This window comes from Scardinius erythrophthalmus (genome assembly GCF_964197995.2).
Source record: "Scardinius erythrophthalmus genome assembly, chromosome: 11".
Classification (NCBI taxonomy): Eukaryota; Metazoa; Chordata; class Actinopteri; order Cypriniformes; family Leuciscidae; genus Scardinius; species Scardinius erythrophthalmus.
The window spans coordinates 4,813,325-4,837,386 of record NC_138231.1 but is presented as its reverse complement, the minus strand read 5'-3'; the positions used below and the strand labels follow the sequence as shown (position 1 = coordinate 4,837,386).

At 37.3% G+C, this 24,062-nt stretch overlaps 1 protein-coding gene across 1 annotated transcript in view; it reads right to left on the bottom strand.

The window, feature by feature from the left end:
- The window catches only part of cfap61 (cilia and flagella associated protein 61), a gene marked incomplete at both ends in the record, with an annotated part of 30,477 nt that overhangs the window by 3,662 nt on the left and 2,753 nt on the right, over positions 1-24,062 (bottom strand). The window contains 16 exons of the mRNA XM_081378122.1: positions 623-915; positions 2,351-2,525; positions 3,764-3,932; positions 5,015-5,107; positions 8,965-9,092; positions 17,476-17,604; positions 18,256-18,462; positions 18,539-18,616; positions 18,702-18,828; positions 19,467-19,606; positions 20,363-20,402; positions 21,170-21,270; positions 21,422-21,475; positions 21,576-21,785; positions 22,706-22,838; positions 23,595-23,712. Of these exons, the coding sequence (XP_081234248.1) occupies positions 623-915; positions 2,351-2,525; positions 3,764-3,932; positions 5,015-5,107; positions 8,965-9,092; positions 17,476-17,604; positions 18,256-18,462; positions 18,539-18,616; positions 18,702-18,828; positions 19,467-19,606; positions 20,363-20,402; positions 21,170-21,270; positions 21,422-21,475; positions 21,576-21,785; positions 22,706-22,838; positions 23,595-23,712 (2,195 nt within the window). The remainder of the gene's footprint in view (positions 1-622; positions 916-2,350; positions 2,526-3,763; positions 3,933-5,014; positions 5,108-8,964; positions 9,093-17,475; positions 17,605-18,255; positions 18,463-18,538; positions 18,617-18,701; positions 18,829-19,466; positions 19,607-20,362; positions 20,403-21,169; positions 21,271-21,421; positions 21,476-21,575; positions 21,786-22,705; positions 22,839-23,594; positions 23,713-24,062) is intronic.

Below are 24,062 nucleotides of genomic sequence, written 5' to 3'. Positions count from 1 at the left end.
AAGATAAAGGAAATGTTTAATAAAAATCAATTTAGTCTTAAAACTGAAATATGAACATGTTTGGGGTCAGTATGATTCTTTTATTTTTACTTTTATTCAGCAAGGATGTATTAAATTGATCAAACGTGACAGTAAAAACATTTAATGTTACAGATTTCTATTTAAAATAAATGCTGTTTTTAATAACTTTTTATTCATCCCGGTTTTTCACGGAAATATGAAGCAGCAACATCAATAATAATCAGAAATGTTTCTCGAGCAGCAAATCAGCATAATAGAATGATTTCTGAAGGATCATGTGACACTGAAGACTGGAGTAATGATGCTGAAAATTCAGCTTATCACAGGAATAAATTACATTTTACAATATATTCAAATAGAAAACAATCACTTGAAATTGTGATAAATGTCACAATATTACTGTTTTTACTGTATTTTTGATCAAATAAATGCTTTTTGGTGAGCAGAAGAGACTTTTGTAAGTAAAAATCTCACTAACCCCCAAACTTTTGAATGGTACTGTGTTTTTTGGCACCAAATCCTTTACAAACATTATTAACATGTGTAATACGACTCCTTTATACATGTGAACTGATGTTTAAGAATGTTTTCTGTTCCTAACCGCACACTCCAGCCGTAGGGTCGGACCATCAGTGCTGAAGGACACCGATGTCACAGGATCTGTGTGTTGTCCATCGTTGAGTTGCTTCAACAGGCAGCCATGATGAACTTGGACTTCCTCCTTTTCCAGAGCCTGTTTCACTGCGTGATCCACTGAGCCATCATGGAAACAGGAAGATGTGTCGTCTTTGGGAGGATGGACTACGTGAATCCGGCGGCCGCTGACACCGAGGCGCATGAGCGTTTCCACACAGGTGAACACGTCTATGGTGTTTCCATATACCACAGCATCGCCTGCGGACAGACACACGCAATTCAATTCCGTTTGGTGCTGCTTCATTTACACACTTCGCATTTAATAAAGTGGCCTGATTTGACAACATAATTGTAAAAAGCCACTAGACTTCCTCCACATCCACACCAAAGATAATTCATCAAGTTACATTCCCTTCAATAGAAAGATGGTTTACTTAACAGTAAAATAAACTTAAGGCCATTTACCCTCCACAAGGGGGAAGGGGAAGCAATTTATTACGGCCGTTTGGAGAGATAATATCAGTGGCTATGAAACAGAGAAGGGTCACTTAGCAACCTGGAGAAGGTCCATTAGGTTTGAGGATAGGAAAGAAAGAAGGAAGAGAAGATGAAGGAAGTGATGTCCTTTCACTGCTGCATCTAAACAGTGTCAGAAACCCTCTTAGTGCTGGATTGATTTAATTGAGATCTTTTGTGAAGGACGGCCTTTGATGTTAATATTAGAGTCCTCAAGTATAAAACTAATCAGTTTGAGCTCACATAACAAAATGACACAGAGCGCACATGCATGATCCTGTATAATGACAGATGGTTGGTTTGTAAAATCATTTTATACACGAGGATTAGTTTGGCTGTGTTAAAACTAAAGCATCATATTGCTGTTACCATTATCAGAATAAAACAAATATGTATACAAAATAATATTGAATGTGGATCAAAACAGTCACGCGTGTGCGTGTGGCTTTGAACGTGGCACATCCAATCACATTTGAGAGCCAGAACTTTTTATAAATGTGGTGTTGTCTTCTACACATCTCTCACACATGCAGTCCTGTAGCTTCTGTCTGCAATGCCATATTGATGCCAGGATGATGTAATGGTGGTCATTTACATATCATCTGTGTGGTGAATGAATGCACCGCTCAATGCCCTGTCCATGGTGCTGAACCACAGCCACATCGCACAGCACTCAACCTCAGAGCACAGGGATGTTTTCAACCACTACAGGATTCCTGCCAAAACTATTATCAGCTCATTTCTGTTGACAACTTATTCGGAGCCAGGCCCAGCGATGCCTCTCTGGTTGACCCAAATACAAATTCTCATACTACTAAATTGATATCTTTCATATGCAGACGGTATAATTAGCATTCACTGATAATTGCGCTACTTCCCGGATTATTAAAGGATGCTGTAATTAGTAAATATAATAGGCTTAATCAGACAGATAGCGGTGGCTCATCTCGGCCTGTGGAGATTAATTCTTAGCTCACCCTGCTAATATTAATATTCCCCTGTAAATGGATGGAAGGAGATTAGATTTCACTCACGCTAATTAGCTACTTGTTATGCTCTGACAGTTGGATGCAGCTTTAGAATAACAGTGGCTTGGTGAATGAGATTATGCATGAGAGAGTTCTGCCATGTCACACTGATTTAGACTCGGCTCTATTTAAATTGGCAATAAATGCACCTGTCAGTTCCACGAAGTTGTCCATGAGCCACTGGTGGAGGTTTGAGCAGTCGTGCTGGTCGTTGAGGGTGAAGAGGTTAGACGGAACGGGCCACGTGGATCTGTGCCTGGGATGATGTAGGTTCAGACTGCTGGGGGTCTGTTCAATGACGTCGATACTGGTGAGACTGGGCATCTGAAGGTTCATTAGAAAAAATAAAAAAATCTCTGGTAACACTATTTTACAGTGTCCTTGTTACATATGTTACATGTACTTACTATTGTAATAACAGTAAATTATGAATAATTACATGCAACTAACCCTCAGCCAAATCCTAATCCTACCCAAACCCTATAGTAAATACATGTAGTTAATTAATATTACTCACTACTTACATGTATAATTACACTGTAACAATGACACCTTAAAATAAAGTGTAACCAAATCTCTCTATCTCATATATATATATATATATATATACATCTATACAGGGCTTGACATTAACTTTTTTGCTCACCAGCCACTGAGGCTAGTGGTTTTCTAGAGTTACTAGCCGGTCAGCATTTGCACTGGCCACAATTTTGATATTGATACCATGGGGAAAAACTGCCATTTAGATATTTTTAATATAATATGGCATCAGGTATATTAGGCTGCTGTCACTTTAAGACCTGGCGCATGGGTCCATTATACTGTTACATGTCAAGTCAAGTCAAGTCAACTTTATTTATATAGCGCTTTTCACAATACAGATTGTATCAAAGCAGCTTCACAGTATTAAATAAAATAGTACATCAGTGTTTGTTTCTGGTGTAAAACATCCACGTTTGGTAATGCAGATCAATAGCACTGGTGAATCGATTAATCAATTTAAGTATCCCCATATTAAGTATAGATATGCGTTTTCTTTCTCAATCTCAACTGTTTATGTTCACTTGAAACAATGACTGTGTTTGCGTTAATACTCGCCAAGATCGGCATTTTGACATTATTTTGTGTGTGTTTGACTCATGAATCGCAATAAGCAGTGAAAAATAATGAGTAAAATTATGCGCAATCCCACGCTGAAATTCAAGCCAAGTGAGGGTATGTGTGTCAACTCGCTGTCAGAGAGATATAAACATAAATATTTATTGTATTTAAATGATTTCCCTATATTTAAAGTATTTAAAATTTATTTCAATTCATTTCATATAATTCATTGATTATATATTTCCAGCTTCTCTCTGCAAATGTATTGTCAGACTCAAATACAGCAGCATCCACACAAGCTGATTTCTCATGTACTAATTATTGTGCTCGGCATGGATAACAAATTAGCATTGCATTAATTTGCAAACACTGAGCTAAGCTGGCACATAATACACATTTCATAATTCATAGCAACATCTTGGTTCATTTGAATTGTTAATGTTGTGTCGCGCGTCTCTGACCTGATACTGCAGGCCGGTGCAGAGGATCAGATAGTCATAGTTCACTCTACCATTTGCCATCAGCTCCACGTGTTTGTCCTCGCGGTCGATGGCCTTCATCTTACCCGTCACCACACTGACCCAGGAGCGCAAAGACAGCTGGGCTTGATCCTGATCGCTGTAGCAGTGACTGTAGAGGAACACATCCAGCATCCGTGAAAAGAGCAGTCTTCAAGAGCGGCCAGAAGGACATCAGGAAATCTTTCAGGGAAAGCGCTTTAGATTCTCAATGCTCAAGGTTAACTGACTCATTCACTGTTTCACGCTATAATTGAGATGCTGAGAATCAAGGTTCATGTCTAAGCTCTTCCTCCAGAGCTCTGATACAGTGTGTCTTATCAGTTGTTTGGATCGGTGGATTGGATTAGATGTGCCAGTCATGCAGAACCACTAACAGAAGTGATGATAAACAGCTCAGTTCCTGCTTTTCATCACGAGCACCAGGAAGTGAAACCGCACTAATGTCAAATTTAAGGTAAGACCTCTTGGTCAGAATCTCCTGAGAGACCAAAGCATTTTTAAAGTAACACTTCACCCAATTTTATCTTGATTTATCCGTTCCAGCCAAGTATTATTTGTTCCTCTTTGAAGAAAAACACAAGATGTTCTGCCAAAAATGATGATTATGTTTTCCAGTAGAAATATCTAAACATTCTTTAGTCAAGATACACTTAAGAAGTCAAATGACTTAGTCTTAAGTGTTGTTTTCTGATTTTTTTTTTTTTTTTTTTCAAAATTAAGTTTATACTTAAGACTGTTTTTTTTCTTTTCTTGTTTTAGGCATAAACTCAAAAATGTTTTACACTGTATAAATGTGTTTAATGAAAGCGGTCCAAAACTATAAATCATTTTCAAACTTTCTGCATTTTGATCAGTCAACAAATTGTATACATTTTTGCAATTTTCCACTTATTTTATGGTACTTTTTTGGGGGTCTTTTTTTTAGAGCTATGCAATTCTGCCATCTAAACTGGTCTCCTAAGAAATTATTAATAATATTTATTATAAATAATTGACTTTCTGGATTGCAATATTAAAATATAAGTCAATATTTCAAGTTTGGACTTCAAAGAGGTGCCAGAACAGCTTTAATGCTTTAGCACTTCACATCTGTATGACAGAAGGGAAATAACGCATTTTTCCCCCTCTCTAGTAGAGTGGAAATATGCCGCTCGGAGTCTAAATGCCTCTCGTTTGTAATGCATCGCTCACCTTGTAGCCAGAAATCTTGTGTTATCATCAGAGCAGCGATCTGGAAGACCGTGAGTGGAGATGAGAGTGAGATTGTTGAATCGAAGATGAGGACTGGTCCAATACAAGCACGAGAAAGAAATGTGTTACAGTAGACAAGTGAGAATCAAACATCTTTTTATCAACTTTCTGCATTTTGACATTATATAAACGAGTAACACTGATGCTCATACTCTTTCAGGTATAGAAAACGTGTCTGGCTATATTTGATTTGTGCTCTTTTGAAGAACAGACCCTGTGTAGAACAGATCTTGTCCATTTTGGATAATGAGGCTATTTTTGTCCAGTTTTTTGTTCGTTTTTTTTCTGTCCAGAAATGAATACCATTGAATGAAGAGAGGACAGTGACGACGTCTGAACAAAAGCATGCGGGGTGTGTGAGGTTATTCTGCAAACACTCGACGGACAGATGCTGAAATCCCTTAATTTCCAGCGCAGCGCTGGCCTGCATTAAAGCGCTTTCTTCTCCAACCATCACAGTAAAAGCCTTTCCTTTTGTTTTGTCTTTTTTCCCCCTCTTGTTTTGTTTCCTGTGTGTAGAGGTCTCCCCCCGTCACCCTCCTCCCGTCCCCTCAGGAGTGTAAAAAGGTCTCTTGTCATGTAAATGACCTGTTTTGTATGTGCAAGAAAGACATGATCTCTATCAGTGGCGGGAGAGGAAATCAGGCTAGCGTGTGTAGAAAGAGGAGTGTGTGAGGCCTGCGGACCGTCACGATTGATCAGACGGGAGACGCTGGACACACACCCGCAGGTCTGCGTTCTAGCGCTCTAAGCCATGCAGACAGACAGACAGAGCTGCTACTGTCATCTTCAGATATCTGTCTTTCATTCACTTAACTCCCTCCTGCATGTTTGATTTTTTTGCGCAAACATTTACATGCAAATGTTTCAGAGAAATGGCCATTTTATAACAGCACCTCGAGCAATGCACAAAATAGGGTTTAAAACTTAAATGAAGTCAGTTTATTTATTTTCAACAAATGGATTCATTCTATTTTGCATTTTATTTTCTATTTATTTAATATGGGGTTGAAATAAAATAGTTAACACAATTTGGGACATGCCTAAGAATAAACTGATTTGTGTTTTATTAAATTGTTTAATTAATGTTTATTGCTAAAATAACATTAACATTTTAAAATATGTATCTAAAATATGTATCTATTATAACATTTAAAATATTTCAATACATAATCAATAAAACGTAATCAATAACATTAAAATTAAGTTTAAGACCATGTATACATTAAAATATTTAATTTGGGACATGTCTAAATACACTTAATAATAAATAGAAATACACTACATTGATGTTAAATTAATGTTTATTGCTAAAATAACCTTAAAGTAATGTTAATTATTTTATTTAATCATTTAATGTTAATAATTTAATTTCAAATAATTTTTTTAAACATTTATACAAATATATGAAAATATTACTAACACAAATAAAATGAAAATTGCACATTTAGCCTAAATGATATATTCAGAAGAAGTTAGCTAGTTTGGGACCAAATGTTGTAGTTATTGATAAACACAATTTAAAGAAACATTTGTTTGATCATACAATTTTTCATACAATAAGTGTTTTTGTTTTGTTTGTTTTTAGCTTGAAAAATGCAGTACACACTACGGTTTGTGAAAATTTAAGAAAATGTGATTATTTACTAACTTTTTGACTATTTTTATTAATATTCTCTCAGTAATAAATTATAAAATTACTTGAAGAACAGAATTTGCCCATCTTTTATATTAGAAAAAAAGAAACCCAGAATGTGTGTCAATGTGAAATGTTAATCTTGTGTGTGTGTTTTCTCTCCACAGGCTGTTCTTGACCACCAGCTCACAGCGTTCTGGTCTTATCAGCAGCTGACAGGCCTCTATTGTGGCCAGTGTCTGACTGCTAAGTTTAGGGGCCAAGCAGGGGCCAAGCATCTTTATCGGTCCTCTATGGTCCCGCGTTTCACCCCATCCTCAGGGGTGATAAAGGACAAGTGAGCGAGCGTGAGGGGGGCCTACGGTTTTGGCTTGACAGATAAGCGCTGTCGGCCATGGCCTCCACATTCTCCATTAGTCAGGCGGCCTCTACAGGGGCTGACCGGCCATAAGTTTAGTGGACACTAACTGCCTCATTAGTCAAGTCATTAGCGACAGCAAACACCAATTGCAGCCTAGAGAACAGTGGCAGGGCTAATTAAAGGGCCAGCGCGTGACCTCCGCACACTGCCAGCTCTAGACAGCTGCGTGCCCACAGTGCCTGCCAAAGCAGCAGGAGTTAACACACACACACACACACACACAACCGCAGAGCGACCCCTGGTTGCCAGGCAGTTATCAGCTTTCAGGAAACAAGAACAGCCTTAAATCACAGCTTTGTTTGTTCAAGTGCTCTGCGAGAAGCTGCATTCGAACTCCTGACATCTCCTGAAATCCTCTCGATAAAATGACATTCTCAAAAGTTAAACGTATGTCTTGTGTACACTAATAGTACGATTTTTTTCTCAAAGAAATTAATACTTTTATTCTGCAAGGATGCATGAAATTGATCAAAAGCGACAGTAAAGACATTTATAATGATACAAAATATTTATAATTTTAAATAAATTATGTACTTTTGAACTTCCTATTAAATCCGTAAAGGCCGTATCCAGATCTGATGAAGGACCTGCGCCTGGACATGACCACAACGCAGTCCTGAAGTGTCAGCAACTCTCTCCCCTGTGACAGCCTCCTTCCCTTCCCTTTACCTCTGTACAGATAAAACGTTGTCGGGATAATTCCGGTTCACGTGGCTATGCGGAAGCGCTAAAAATTCTTTATTAGAAATTTTAAGGCCAGACAAGTAGTTTGTTGAGGGTTGGATTGTAAAGAAGGACTACACGCCTGCATATATATTCTAACGTGCATACCTATAGACTAAACACGTGATACGCATGTGTGCGCCATCAGCGTTCTCAGATTCGTGTTTTTAAAGTTTGCGCAGAGAGAACTTAAGGGTGTCTTGTTAGCGGCCCATAAGTTAATAACTAATGATCGTTGCGACGGAAGTGAATCAATCAAAACTAACTTTAGCTGGACAATAACTTTATCCTGGAGCTGCTGTAGAGCCAAGACGGTCTCTGTTACTTTAATTTCCTATTATCACTGTAAAGCTGCTTTGAAAAGGTGACTTGACTTGACTAAATCCATCACAGTTTCCACAAAAATATAAAGCAGCACAACTGTTTTCAACCTTGATAATAAATGCTTCTTGAGCATCAGATCAGCATATTAGAATGGTTCTGAAAGATCATGTGACACTGGAGTAATGATGCTGAAAATTCAGCTTTGATCACAGGAATAAATTACATTTTACAATATATTCAAATAGAAAACAGTTCTTTTTTTCTAAAATGACATTTAAATAACTGTTTAAATATCTGTTTTCTCTCAATCTAGAATCACTTTTTTTTTAAAACCAGAATTATTTCCCGTCTTTCCCCTCAGAACCAACCCTTGGTTGGGAATCATCTTTTAATAAAGATAATCAATATTTTATTTGAAGAATCTATAAATGGCTGTTTTTCAAATTCAATGCATTGTCTTTCTTTAGAACACAAAGAGATCTCTGTCCAGAGGCAGAAGGATCCAGAATACAGGTATTAATTGGCGTGTGTTGGGCTGAGTGTTATTATATAAAGCCCTAAGCTCAGATTTCATGCAATCATTGTTTCGCTCAAATCCCTGAGGGTCACTCTCACTAATTATAACTACACTTGAGACGATGTTCCCCCACCCCCCCTGGAAAAAACCCTGTTTCAGACAGAAATGTCTTGCTGTGTCTTCAAAAAGAAATCATAAATGCTATTTAGGGCTTCTTTACCTGTGTCGACCATTTGATTGAAGTAGCGTTTCAAAAACGGCATGCTTACCTGAATGTCAGTGCTTCAAGAAAAGCTAAACCAGTGTCAGATGCTCCCACTACCACGATTCTGGCATTGATGGTGACCTTCGGCTCCATGGTGAGTTTTCTGTTTGTGTGGTACAGGGCAAAATGAGCCTGTGAGGAACAAATGAGAAAACAATATCTTTAGTGTCATCTAACCCATATAAATGCTCACCGGTGGTTAACTGGAATGGGTTTTTCAGTGGCTAATGCTGATATTGACACCTAGAGAGTGGGGCGGTCAATATATATATATATATAAAGGGCAATTCAATTTAATTACAGCAAATGGGATGTTAATTAATAATTTCATTCAGCAAGGATGCATTTAATTGATCAAACGTGACAGTAAAGTTTGAAAATATATGTTCTTTTGAACTTTCTATTCAAAGAATCCTGAAAAATGTAGGTATCCCAGTTTCCACAAAAATATGAAGCAGCACAACTGTTTTCAACATGGATAATAATAATCAGAAATTTTTCTTGAGCAGAAAATCATCATATTAGAATGATTTCTGAAGGATCATGTGACACTGGAGTAATGATGCTGAAAATGCAGCTTTGATCACAGGAATAAATTACATTTAACATAATAAATATAATAAATTAAAATTTGTTTTGCAAAATGTTAGTGTCTTAACCTCTTAAACTGTTTCTTTTAACTTCAAAATTAGAAATAGGCAAAAATGTTGACAAAAAAATGTATATTTAGAGGTAGCTCAATCATGTGGAAGATTGCCTATGTTAGGCTGTGCGGCGTTACTGTGATATGCAAGTAATATTAAAAGTTGCTGCAAATGAACTACATTTTATTGAAATCAGAGCAACACTGACATGACAACAATGACAACAATCTCAAAAAAAGCACAAAGTTTTCAACAATCCCTCATTTCTGATGCTCAGCAGCCAGTGTTGACTTTTTGCAGTCTGGATAGATGATCCTCCACCACATGAAGGAGAAACTGCAATTGTTCTTCAAAGTGTGTGAGATAGTCACTGTATTCCTGAATCAGAGCCACTCCTCTCTCGGCGTGATCATTGACTACTTTCATTGCATGTATGGTTGCCTGTGCCTCCTGATAATCTGCTTGATTCAATTTCAAGGAACGTAATGTCATTTTTTAAACCAAAAAATGTGCTCTAAACCCAAACAGTAACCAAGGTGATCATCAATAGAAATATGTATTGATTCCACCAGCAAAGGTAATTCTGCTAAACCGGGTCATGGATGGATTAATTTGGATTTAGTTTCTACAATAAGTAAACTGAGATATGTATCTAAAATACATATTTAGGAATATATGGTGCATTAGATGCTTTTATGGAGATTTTTTTGGAATTTTACTAGCCAGGTACAATACCAATTCAAATGATCTGTTTTTACGAAAATCATCAAAATCTCAGAAAGTTTAAAGCTATTGAGCTACCAGTAATTATTATGTTACTGCCATAAAAATTGGCATGCTGTATTTTCTTATATAAAGGAACAATTTGAAGGGTTAAGAGCATGACAATTGGAGACATTAAAAATAACGACCACCCTAATTCAAACAGTTCTTTTAAATTGAAATATTTCACATTCACAATATTACTGCTTTTATTGTATTTTAATCACATAAATGCAGTCTTGGTGAGCAGAAGAGACAAAAAATATAATGAAAACTACACATTTGTTTTCCTAACACGCGGTTTATCATATTTGTGGTCATTTGAACTAGCAGCTCAAGCGGGCCTTATTGTTGAACCCTGGATAATCTCATAAGCCTTTGCTTGTCAATGCAGCGAAATGGTCGTGTGTTGGATTTCAGGTGTATGTTTGTCCTTTAACCAGTGAGTTAACAGCTAACAGCTAATCTTACTTAGCAGCTAACGGTAATTGCAGTTTTCCTAAAAGCACTGCTGATGTCCTACACACAGACTAGTCCATTTGGAAGGGTTTCCCTGCATGACAATAGTTTAATCAGCGCGAGAGTGACAGTATGTTTCACTGAGCACTTATTGAGCTAGAAAGATACCAGCAAACAGGAAAAAGCATTGCATTAGCGAACACTATAACTCGTCTAAAATATTGAAATGTGCCGAGTTCCATTGAAAGAATGGAAACCCACTCTATAAAAAACAGTGTAGACCACTTCAATAGGCTCTGCACCTAATATGAAGCATTGAAATGGTCAATTCTTCGAGCAGATTTACAGAGAGGGACATGTTTGGCCGTCTCTGAATCAATTGAAAGCGAACAGCTGCCGTGTTCTCCTAATCATTCTCTCTCTGCTTCTCTAATTGGCCCTTGAGCATGAATAATTTGAGGGATTTGTTCTGTGGTACACCTTATCTGATTTAACATGAAAGAATAGAGACGCGGTGGACTCTGGGAAGGGAGAGGCCCAAATTGTCATTGTAATTTAAGGAAACGTAGCTGATTACACGGCCATCAATGATTGGCTCTTCAAAGTCATTCATTAATTGCTGTAATCAATGGCTGGGACTCGAGGAGGTTTAAATTCTGGACATGTTGGGCCACTTGAAGGCAGAAATCAGAAAACGCACAACAGGAATCATGTGCACGAAAATCACACATTTTCTGAAGTTTTGAATGTCATAAAGAATTGTACAAAAAAAATGTATTTATTAAAAAGTATTCCTACTGACCATGTCCATCCTTAATGACCACAGTGGACCATCTACTGATAACTTTGTGATGCTATCATGACAATATGGAGCAAAATCTCTGAGGAATGTTTCCAGCACCTTGTTGAATCAATGACATGAAGAATTAAGGCAGTTCGGAAGGCAAAATGGGTCCAACAGTGTACTAGCAAGGTGTACCTAATAAAGTGGCCGGTGAGTGTGTGTGTGTGTGTATATATATATATATACCGTACTCTACCTTTAAAAATTTGGAGTTGTTCAGATTTTGTAATGTTTTTGAATGAAGTCTCTTCTGCTCACCAAGGCATGCATTTATTTGATAAAAAAACAAATACATGTAAAAACTGTTTTATTGTGAAATATTATTAAAATTTAAAATAACTGTTTTCTGTGTAATTGTATCTGTAGTGTAATTTATTCCTGTGATCAAAGCTTTCTTTCGAATAGAAATATTCAAAAGAACAACATTTATTTGAAATCTTTGCTTATAATATTAAAATCTTTACTGCAACTTTTGATTAACTAAATGTATTCTTACTGAATTAAAGTATTAATTTCTTTAAAGCTCTCACTAACCTAAACTTTTGAATGCATATATTGATTTTGCTATCTATTTTTGTTCTATCTATTTTGGTCTTTTCTTTTTTATAATAATAAAAAAAGAGATTAAAGACTAACATTTGAAAATCACCCACTGATATCGATAGAATGCTCAGTATTCAAAATTTAAATGATGATATTTGATGATTCATCATATTCAACCAAGTAAAATATGATGTCATTGTAATAGTTTACATACTGAATTGTGATGTGTCTTTCTCTCTTGTACATCTTTAACATAACTGTGAAAGTGTTTGAAAACGGCCCGTATTTTTGTGATTCTGTTCATTTCTTCAAAACTACAAAACTGTTCTTAGATGGTGTTCATCTGCTCCTGATAATGATATGACAGTAACAGGATGTCAAACCGGAGCTGACCCTGTCCTCTCTGCTCAGGTAAGGCCAGCACAGGTGCGTCCGTATCAAACACTGGTGGACGTGCAGGACTTCTATATGCAGACATAATGCCCTTCGTAACACAACACTCTATTGACGAAGACCGAACAGGTGCTTTAACTCTGATTAATTCATCTGAACCAGACGGAGGATTAACGCAGTCATTGCGCTCTTATCTGCAGGGCTGCCTGGACACCGGCGTTGCTGCGCTACCAAATGGAGCTTTCTAAAGTGGACTGAAGGGTGACAGCTTGTGTTTCTTGCTAATGCACTACACACACAAAAAACTGCATATGACACAGCAGCTCAGTTCCAAAATCTTGTCGTTATTAAATGTAAATCATTGTCGTATTTGTAATGTTTTTGAAAGAAGTCTCTTATGCTCAATAAGGCTGCATATATTTGATCAAAAATACAGTCAAATGTAATAACAGTTTAAAATAACTGGTTTGTATTTGAATATATTTTAAAAAGTAATTTATTTGCGATGGCAAAGCTGATATTTCAGGTGCCAGAACTATTTTTTAATAATAAATGGCTTTTATAATAAGCATTTCATTAATGTTGTCTACCATCTTGGATTGACTTCATAGAAGTGCATGCAGCGATTGGCTTTGTGAAGAATGAATAAGATGCAACTTTAGCATCTGACTGACTACAAGAAAATACCTTTTGCTCAGTTAATAATTGTTGTGTGACCTCCCAATAAGTAATAAGTGGGTCGTTCATCTTTTACCTGTGAAAGCTGTCCCCTCCTCTATCTCATGCTGAGATATATGCATGTGTATATGTGTGATCTGTGTCAGCAGAGAAAAAGTCTTTCTTCTTGTGTTACATAAACGCAACGCATGAAACGCATATCCTCTTGTCCGCCCTGTGATTTGAGTACCGTCAGATGAAAAGCGTTCCATAAACAAGTTGTGAACGTACCTATGAGTCCTTAAAATGGTATTTAGGGTTTGCAACCCACCTATACAAGCTCTTTTAGACTTGTGTTTGTGTTTCGCCAGCTGGATAGACAGCACCTCAAATGCTCTATTCATGCTCTACTGAGGTGTTTTATTGAAGAAAACTGTGAATTAATGTGGGCTGAATGTGCTTTTATAACGCCTCATGATTAATTTAGCTCATTTAGATTGTATTGATGAAGAAACATTGTGTGAAGTGAAATCCCCCCTCTGGCTAGGGGTGTGTGGAATCTCACTCAGGAGTACACACACACACACACACACAAGCACGTCTACAGCAGATGTTGCTTGTTCTGATGATGGCTGGATAAGAACGCTGCTGCTTTACCTGTTAGAAACCAGCGTAAACATTCACCGCCATCTGCCACCATCCATCCATCTGTTTCTTTACAACTAGATGTTCAATAACCTCAGGCAACAACGGCCCTGTGGTCTGCTTCATATGCGGCTAACGATTCTGATACACAAAACGCATAATGAGTGGAATAATGCAGACAGCTACAACATTAATTATTGATAAACGTAAGTGTGAGAAACAAAGATGTCATGCTGTCCCTTGACAGTTTAGGGATGGAGAGTTACAAGTGTGTCAAATTACAAGTGTGATCATGGCACATTCATTTACTGCACAGCACCCTCTTGTGGCATATCATTATCTACTCAATGTGCATTGTTATTATTATTTGAAATATTGAGGGTTAGGGAGTTAAACAAACCCCTAGCCCAGGATGGGCAACTTCGGTCCTGGAGGGCCAATGTCCTACAGAGTTTAGCTCCAACCCTAATCAAACACACCTAAACAAGCTAATCAAGGTCCTCAAGATTACTAGAAAGTTACAGGCAGGTGATTTTTTCAGGGTTGGAGCTAAACTCTGTAGGACAGTGGCCCTCCAGGACCTAAGTTGCCCATCCCTGTAGTACAGTTCAGCATGTAACTAGTCCAAAACTGGGGGCAGCTGCATAAACACAGCCACTATGTAAGATTGTGTCTTAAAGAGGGCCTATTATGCTTTTTTCTATGTCTGTCTTTTAGGGTTGGGAACCGAGAACCGGTTCTTATCCAGAACCGTTAGTGTTTTTGAAAAAATACCGGAACCGTGCGAAATTCCTAAGTTTCGGTTCCGAAAACGGTTCTGGTGCGCTGTGTGGGCGAAGTGCTCAGTGCTGTGAGCTTATCCTTTAATAACGACGTCTCACCTCATATTAAAATAGTAATGAATGCACTGAAAAGCCCTCGCGCTACTAAAAATACGTTTTGCGTCAGATATCAACAGAGAGAGAGAGAGAGAGAGAGAGAGAGAGAGAGAGAGAGAGAGAGAGAGAGAGAGAGTAGAGCTGCATGATTAATCTTTAAAAGATCTCGATTCAAACACCCACGCGATCTTATTCCTAAATTACAAAAACCTCACCCCTGAACATTCCAATGTTTGCGCTGTTGTTGACCCAGAGAGAGCAGTTGTCAAAATGATAAATGAAACAGCTTTACAATCACACAGTAATTAGGCTATTGATATTTCTGTTACAAATATTCAAATGATCACAGAAGCACTGAGATAAAAGTTTATAATTCGAGTATAAACTGATGTCTACGGTAGCAACCAAAATAGAGTAAATCACCTTTTGAAAGTCGCTGCCTTCAAATAACGAGTGTATCGATTACATCTTCAAAACATTCATAAAGACGCAGTCCGTAACTTTTTTGTGTTCAGAATTTACAAAATGTAGCATCAATCACCTATACAATGAGCGAGTGGATCATGAATGCCTTTTTTTCAAACCGTGTTTTTGTCTTATCCAGAATTACTACGTTAAGCCTGCAATAAGCGTTTATACTCGGACTATACTTTAAACTGGCGGATCGCAGCCGCTGCGGAGTAGTACCTGTGTGACTCGTCATAGACATAAATAGAGAGAAGTAGCTCCGGCAACAATGTTCTTCCGCAAGACGCATGCAGTTCTGTTTATTAACTGCTAGATGAGCGCTGATTTATCCAGTAATAAAACAAGTCTTTATGAATCAATCATTCAAAACGATTTAAAAAATAATCTGTTCTACACACATCTTACATTCAAGTATATTCTACCCCTTCTGAGAGGGTATTCTCCACTGCTGGAGATACAATAAGCTCTGAGAGGTCCCAAATTATTCTAGACAATGCAGAAATTTTTATTTTCCTTCAGAAAAACTAATATTTTTTTTGCAAAAATTGCTTAACAATATGTTGAATTTGTTCAGTCTGTTAAACTCATTTGACAAGTATAAGAAATAAACACAAAAAGGATTGTGGATTTTTCCCTTACTATTTTTTATTAGTTGTTTTAATATTTTTTATTGAATGGGAACCGGAACCGGAACCGGAAAATTTCTTAAGATTCCCAACCCTACTGTCTTTCTTGTTTAATGTTGCTGTTTGAGCATGAAAAATATCTGCAAAGTTATAAAGCACAAAGTCCCTCCAGCGGGAGTTATTCTCTATATCAGTGTCAGTGTTTCTGAACTCCATGAAACGCCTCCATTGTAGTCTTGAGTTCCTTCCGGGAATGAACAAGTCACAATATTTCTCATTTAAATAATTCATCCGCAGAATAAAGGGGCGGGGCCTGGTAGTGTGTTGAAACCAAGCGTGCCGCACAAGCCCTGAAAAGTGAAGCCAAAACGTCTCGATCGCCCCCCGGTGACTGGTCCTAGTATAGGTCATAAGCCCCGCCTCCCCGTTATTCAACGGGACGCGAGACCAACTAAATAATTAAATTACACTTCAAATATCTTTTTTCCAAAGGTGGTTTCTTTCATTTGCTGTCGTTTTTATCACGCTGATGTAAGTTCTAGTATCTGTTTCCAAAATAAGTTGGTTTTTAGTTAGTTACGTGATGAGGTGGTGTAACGTCATGATTGACAGCTGTGATTGACAGGTTCTCCGAGCGAAGTGGTCACTGAAGCACCAACGGACATTTTTTTCGGGATCTTCGGAGGACTGAGGAGATTGTATTTACTTTATTTTAACAAACCTCTTGTCGTACTGCAATCAATTTTTTTTTAAAAAGTGTGCAGAATGCACTTTCCCTGCGAGAGTGAGGGTGGAGCTCTGGTGGAGCGTTGATTTCGCGGCTTTACTTCCTGCTCACTACTGCGCAGGTCTGGTCCCGAAATCGCTACTGCGCAGACTCAAGTTCCAATATGTCAGCGCCATATCGGGACTCTGGCGGCTTCAGTTCTCACCAATGGAAGAGAGCGAAGGGGCGTCGTCCATATTTTTTTACAGTCTATGGTTGAAACTCACAGTTATAGTGAGGGGTGGGACATTTCCCAAATGCACTTGAAGCGCTTGACCAATCACAACACATTGGTCCAGCCGACCAATCAGAGCACAGTGTGCTTTTCTGAAGGAGGGGCTTCATAGAGTCAGGAACTAAACAGAGCGTTACTGACAGACTGGGAAGAGAGGAGCAGCAACAATGCAGAATATGGGACAAATAATGTGTTTTTTGAACATTCAAGCATGAAAACCTAGTAGACCCCAAAAACAAAATCAAGACTTTGTAAAGGGGCATAATAGGACCTTTTTAAGAACTAGTCTGACCAGTTAAGTCTTACTTTTCGGATACAAATTAGACCAATCTTATAGACCAATCTATGTTTTATGCAACTGACTTAAAAAAGTTACGACCAGTCTTACAGACAAAAATTTGATGACTAACATGTCTATTCAATCTGCCACTGTTTGTGCTACATATATAGATACAAATTCAACAGCCAAGCATTATGGTGGTGAGTTGCATGGAACTAGATGCTACCATTGTTTACATTGTTTCAGTATTTAATTGTAAAATTGCTTTAAATGCACAATTATGTTCATATTTCAGGAATCTGGTTTCGGTCTGACCTGTTGTTTGGTGATCTGCTGGGACGGCGCGTTGATACCCAGCTCTTCCAGCGGGTAGATTATCTGTCGTCTCGGGCTCACCGGCACCATGTAATTCAGCACTGTTGTCAGAGAGTGATAACTGACATTCTGAGAGCAAAGAAGGACAAATTAAGAAATGTTTGAGCAGATAACGTGGAATGAAAAGGTCCCTGGTTTAAACTCTGAGCCAGAAATAAAGACTTTTGATTGCAAACTTCTGAAACTCTAAAGCAAGGGTCCCAAAAGTTGTTTCTCAGACGAACCCCTTAGACATTAATATTTACTTGAAGTACGCCCTGAGATTTTAAGTTATTATTTTAGAAATAAAATAAGGCATTTGTGGTTCTCTGATTTTGGTTAATGGTCACATGACATGCAAGTAAACAGATAAACAATAAGTGTTTTATTTTATTTTAAAATAGCACTGTTTTTATATAAGGTTTATTATTATTATTAGACATAAATGTATTATTGCTGCAAATTACAATTGTCCTGAGAAAAAAAATCTATATTTATTCATTATAATAACAATTTTATTTGACACTACAAGTTACAACAATAATATACTATAACATTCAAACCCTCAAACTTTTATTTTGGGCGGAATACTGGTGATGCTGGTCAAATTTTTTATACAATTTTATTATTTAGTAGCTTTTCATCAACACACAAACTCCCATTTGGGAAACCTCTGCTCTAGAGGACACACGTGTCAGATTGCTGTGGTATTTTTTTACAGGAGAAAAATCTTTTGCCCACCTTATGGCTGTAATGGGGTGGATGGAGGAGGTAATAGAGGCAGGACTTGTGTGCCAAGCGCAGCACGTCCTTTAAGATATATTTAGCGTGATGCTGGAAAACAAGGTTGAGGAGAAAGTGACACAGTCGACCGTGTTCCTTTCGCTGCTGATGGCTAAAGTACATGAACCTCTCGATGTCAAAGTTGGCTCGGATGAACTCGATGTCCTGGAAGAACAAAATCGGCGGCAAACGATTGATAGTAAGAAACAGCAAACACCATGACACGTCATTAAATATTTACCTCTTCATCTCTGATGATTATCAAACCAATAACTCGCCCCTCGACCTGCGCCACAAATGCCCAGAGAGCAGTTCCATCCTGAGAATGAGAGACAATGCTCAGACATCACAAACATGGCTCTGTCGACGGACTGAGACAGTCTAGTGTGTGGTTGGTGGCAGACCTGGTCTTTTCGGCCCTGCAGGAACAGATCCAGATCTTCACTGATGGACTCCCGTTGGCTGAGACTCTCAGTCAAACTCTGGATTGCTGGGATATCTGATGACACTGCCACACGCACCTCCAACGTCCTGATTGACAGAAAAATATTAGTCTGACACATGAATCCAAACAGAATGCCTGTCAGTATTTTGTAGAATACTTATTTTGGTAGCAATTTACAATACGGTTCCACTTACATTAGTTAACATGAACTAACAATGAAAAAGTCTTCTAAAGCATTCATTCATCTTACAGTAATGTTAATTTCAACATTTACTAATACATTAATAAAATCAAAAGTTGTATCTGTAAATATTATCTAATGGACCCGTGTTAACATGAACTAACAATAAACAGTTGTACTTTTATTAACTAACATTAAAAGTCAATATTGCTCATGTATATAGTGCTCATTAACTAATGGGATCTTATTGCAAAGTCTCACCTTTATTTAGCATTATTTCTTTATAAGTAATGAATTAATTTCTAAATGAACGTAGAAATGTTGCCCCGTGATTAAAAAACGACTGGCAAATATGTTAGAACACACAGAATAATTGATTTATCTTCAGTAGATGATCTTTTGAATCTGGTTTTCAAGGCCACAGTATTGTTCTTTTAGTACATTATGGTTTCAACCATGCTTCATTTTACAATTCATCTCCAATAAAAGGAACAATGGATGCCTCCTTTGGAGATTGCTTTAGATGATTGAGAGTGTGTGTACCTGAGCAGAGCCCAGCGGTGACACAGGTAGAGTTCCTGCGGGAAGATGCTGGTTTCACGAGGGGCGACTCTGGTGAAGGACTGCAGCAGTGGGAAATCTGGAGTCAGTTTAGGCACTGAGATCACACAGAAGTCCCGATCCTGTGGAACACATGAACACCATTACAATTAATATCATATTTATTAGATTTATTATGTTACATGTCAGATGTAAAAAATGTAAAGCACACATGGACACATGGTTGTGTAGAAATGCAACTGGGTTTGACTTGGGTTTGAAGGGACTGTTCACTAACGTTCGAAAGTTTGTTCACTTTTTAATGTTTTTAAGAAGTCTATTCTGCTCACAAAGGCTGCATTTATTTCTATCAAAAATACAGTAAAAACAGTAATATTGTGCAATCTTATTACAATTTAAAAGAACTGTTTTCTATTCTAATATATGTTAAAATGTAATTTATTCCTGTGATCAAAGCTGAATTTTCAGCATCATATACTCCAGTCTTCAGTGTCACATGATCCTCCAGAAATCATTATAATATGCTGATTTATAATAACATATCACATGTTGAAAACAGTGCTTAATATTTTTGTGGAAACACAGTTTTTTCAGCATTCTTTCATAAATGAATAAAAAATTGAAACAGAAGTATTTTGTAACTTTATAAATGTCACTTTTGTCCAATATAATGCATTTTATGCATTCATCACATAATGAATAATCTATGAATATTCATAATAATCTATGAACTACCTTTGGTACTTTTTGTAGGGGAAAAAAAAAGTCATAGAGCAGCTGGAGCAACATAAGGGGGAGTAAATGATGCCAATTTAAATTTTTGGGTGAATTGATACTAGTGTATTTGGGTGCTTTAATAAGCTGATTTATGTACTTACCGGAAACAGTTTAAACAGGTACGGCAAGAAATCGTCTGATCTTTGAAGAAAAGAAGACGACAACAGAAATGATCATTTATGAGCATCATCTGTCCTGTAAGAGCAATGAGAAAGGCTGCCATGTTGGGCACTAGAAAGCGAGTGTGGCCTAGTTGGTCCCGCTGTCACTTTAAGCATTCTACTCATTAATTACATGTTCATGCTCTGTGGGTGGGACAGGCCTCCATATTCCACAACAGCTGGCCAATAAGGTGGCACACAGACCAGCTCAGCAGGAGCCAAATAACACTCAGACTGATTTTTACAACAGCTCTTCACTGAAAGCCACTGGAGCTCGGCCAGACAGTTTTCATTTAGCTAAATTTCATTTAACCAGTACAAATTCTACTGACTTTTGGTAGCTAACATACTTTAGAGGAGCTATATTTTTTTTACACTTTTATAGCTTTTTCCCATTAAAGTCATGGTTTCTTGCACCAAAAGCAGTCATAATAGAGTTTTTTCATGAAACCTGTCCAACCTCTCTATGACACCTTGAATTAAACTGGCAGTTCTGGTTGTTGCTAGAATGTTCTGGCAGGCTTTACAATGTTTTGGGTGGTTTTACACTGTAAAAAATTATATCTAAAAGTTGTAAATGAAACAAAGATTATTAGAGTAGGTTTTACAAGAAAATACCATTTCAGCCTTCCTTCTTTAAATTATCAAGTTTAATTCAATGTGTTACTTACATTTCTTTGTCATTATTTGTGGAATTTACTAACATCCCCCCCCCCCCCCATCTGTTCTAGTCTAAGACGTCCTTACCTCATTTCAAAATTCTTTTCCATAGTGAATAGCTGGATGCAAAATGCATTAGGAGGCCCATCTGGATTAGAGTCTTTAATGCTTGACTCATCATACTCTAGCTAGTTAGAAAAATCAACAGAGAGACAAAAATAGGCATTTTACTCAAGATACTTGACATGAACCACATTTGGAGTGGTTCCTAAATATAGTAACCATTATTAAAATGGAAAAGAAGTGAGAAATGTCTCAAAGATGATGTTTAGCTCTGACCTGAGATATACCAGTAGGCTCATCTTTACTCTCTTTTTCTGTCGTCAGTTCACCCTGTGAATTTCATTTGGATTAGTAAAGGAGCTGGAAATCCTACATAAATGATCCCTAATGAGCACCATTAAACATGCTGAACGTGTCTTTTGAAACTCACTTGCACGGGTTCTTTGGCTTCAGAAGATTCCTGGGCGTCAGTGACATGGTTTTCCTCCTCCAGTGGTTGCGGTTCTTCTGGTGGTTCCTCTTGATGTGCTGAATTTGTCTTTCTCAGTCCTTCAAATGCTCCAAGTTCAAAGCACTGATTGAGAAGCTTCAAATCCATTTGACCACTTACAGTGACAAAGCCTACGACAGCTCCTTCACTCTGTGTAAACACACACACACACACACACACACACACACACACACACACACACACACACACACACACACACACACACACACACACACACACACACACACACACACACACACACACACACACACACACACACACACACACAGTTTAATTTGATTAATTTTGCATTTTTTTGCATTACAGTAAAAATTACAGTTTTTTAATCATATGATAATCATTATTTGGTGTAAAATAATGATACTAAATAGGTTTAATTTTCTTAAAGAAACATATAATTCCTTTCTATTTCTTTTTTATTTTTGGGGTGAAATATGACTTGGACATGCTCCTGACAGATTTCATGAAATTCATATATAATTTAAAACTCTCATAAAAGACCTAGAAAAACAACACCTCTGTAATAATTTATGAATTTTCTCTGGAAAAAATGTTTTTTTTGTAATCCTCCTGGGCAATGTAGTACAGTTGTCCTGCTGAATAGACGGGACATTCAGACAAAAGGCAAAACCGCTACAGATGTCTGGACACAATATGTTCAGTGTGAGTATGTCTTGGCAGGGCATGAGCTCTCATCTGCCATATGTTGCATGAACACATGTCAGCATGCGCCGCAGGGGAGAGAGTGGGGCGATCTGTCGTCCTGTCATTCCTGAGAAAACACGAACTAACACAATTTCTGCCCCACTTTTTTTTCAATATATAGAAGCAAGAGGCATGCAAAATTCTCTAGTTGCTCTCCATTTTGTTGTCTAAGAGAAAAACCTGATAGATAAGTAAAAAAAAAATGTTTTTTCATATGTGCATAGGAAAAATGACCTTCTTCTTAAACCAAATGATCTGAGCTTTATTATCCACATTCATTGTTTAGCTCTAAAGATGCTATAAGCTCCCAATTGTAAAAAAAAACAACAATAACCGTGACTAACTTCACAGACGACTGTATGGTTCTCCTCATCTTCAGCCTCGATGAGCTCAGACAGGAAGTACGGCCCGTGGGACTCCACCAGTGGCGTGATCTGCTCCGCAAATATGTGCATGATGTCATCGAGATCCTCTACTCTGGGGAATTTGAAGTTATTGCATCGGGAATTTAATTCATCGCTGTGCTGCAAATGTCCTGTATAAACTCTATATTGCTAGAAACTGTGTGCAGCAGGACAAAAACAGTCTAGACGTGGATTATGATCGGCTTTACACCAGATGAAATACACAAATGTCTGTGTGAATTTCACAGAAACATGGCTATGTCATATTTCACCCCAAATACAAGTGAAGAAAAATAGAGAAATTATATTTTGCACAGAGAAAATTAACATTTTAGGACCATCACGATTTCTTTCAATTGTGACATTATATTTTATGTCAATTAAGCACATTTCCCCTAATATATTGTACGGTTTATGGATGTTTTACTTTGTAGTTCTTTGTTATTTTCATTGCTCTTATTGATGATTCTCATTAGTTTTGCATTAATACAAGACTATTGAAATATCTGTCACTAATACAGAAAACATTAACAATTTTAAATTTAAATCAGCATAACAGTACCATGATACTAAAATGCTTTACAATTAAAAAAGATTACATATATATAAATCTAAATTGTAATTCAACATTTTAACATTTATTATATTCATTAAAAATCTAATAAAATACACAAAATATATATAAACAAAATATTAAATTAAAATTTATTTAATGTGTTTAATTCTTATGAACAAAATGTCACAATGCAGTGAAATATGACCCAGCCATGTTCTTCTCCATTTCCATGAGATTCACCAGTCCATGAGTGAGTGAGAAGTGTTTGTAAACCTGGCTCTGCGGATGTGAAGTCGAGGGCAGTGACTGTGTCGATGACAGACGTAGGCCGAATACTGAACGTCCTCCTTAACAGGAGTCAGGGGTTCAAAGATCTTCTCCAGTGCTGCCCCTGATATGAAAAACATGACAGAAACATGCCTTAACACGTTGAACAATGTTACTGTCAATGCCAGCATACAAAACACATCCAAAGTGATATTACAGTTTTTCTCGATTGCTTAAACACTATAACCAGGCTTTTGAACTAAAATTTCAAAACCATAACGCCATTTATCAAAAAGCACACCCATTTCACTAAACTATAAACACAATTCCCTGTTTTGACACATGAGTCAGATTTGTTGAACTGTCACTGCAAAACTCTACACACAAATCCCTTCATTTCTCATTGCTTAGACCATGTTGTCATTTATAAAGCACTAGCATTCAAAATTGTTCACTCAAGTCAGCACAGCTTCA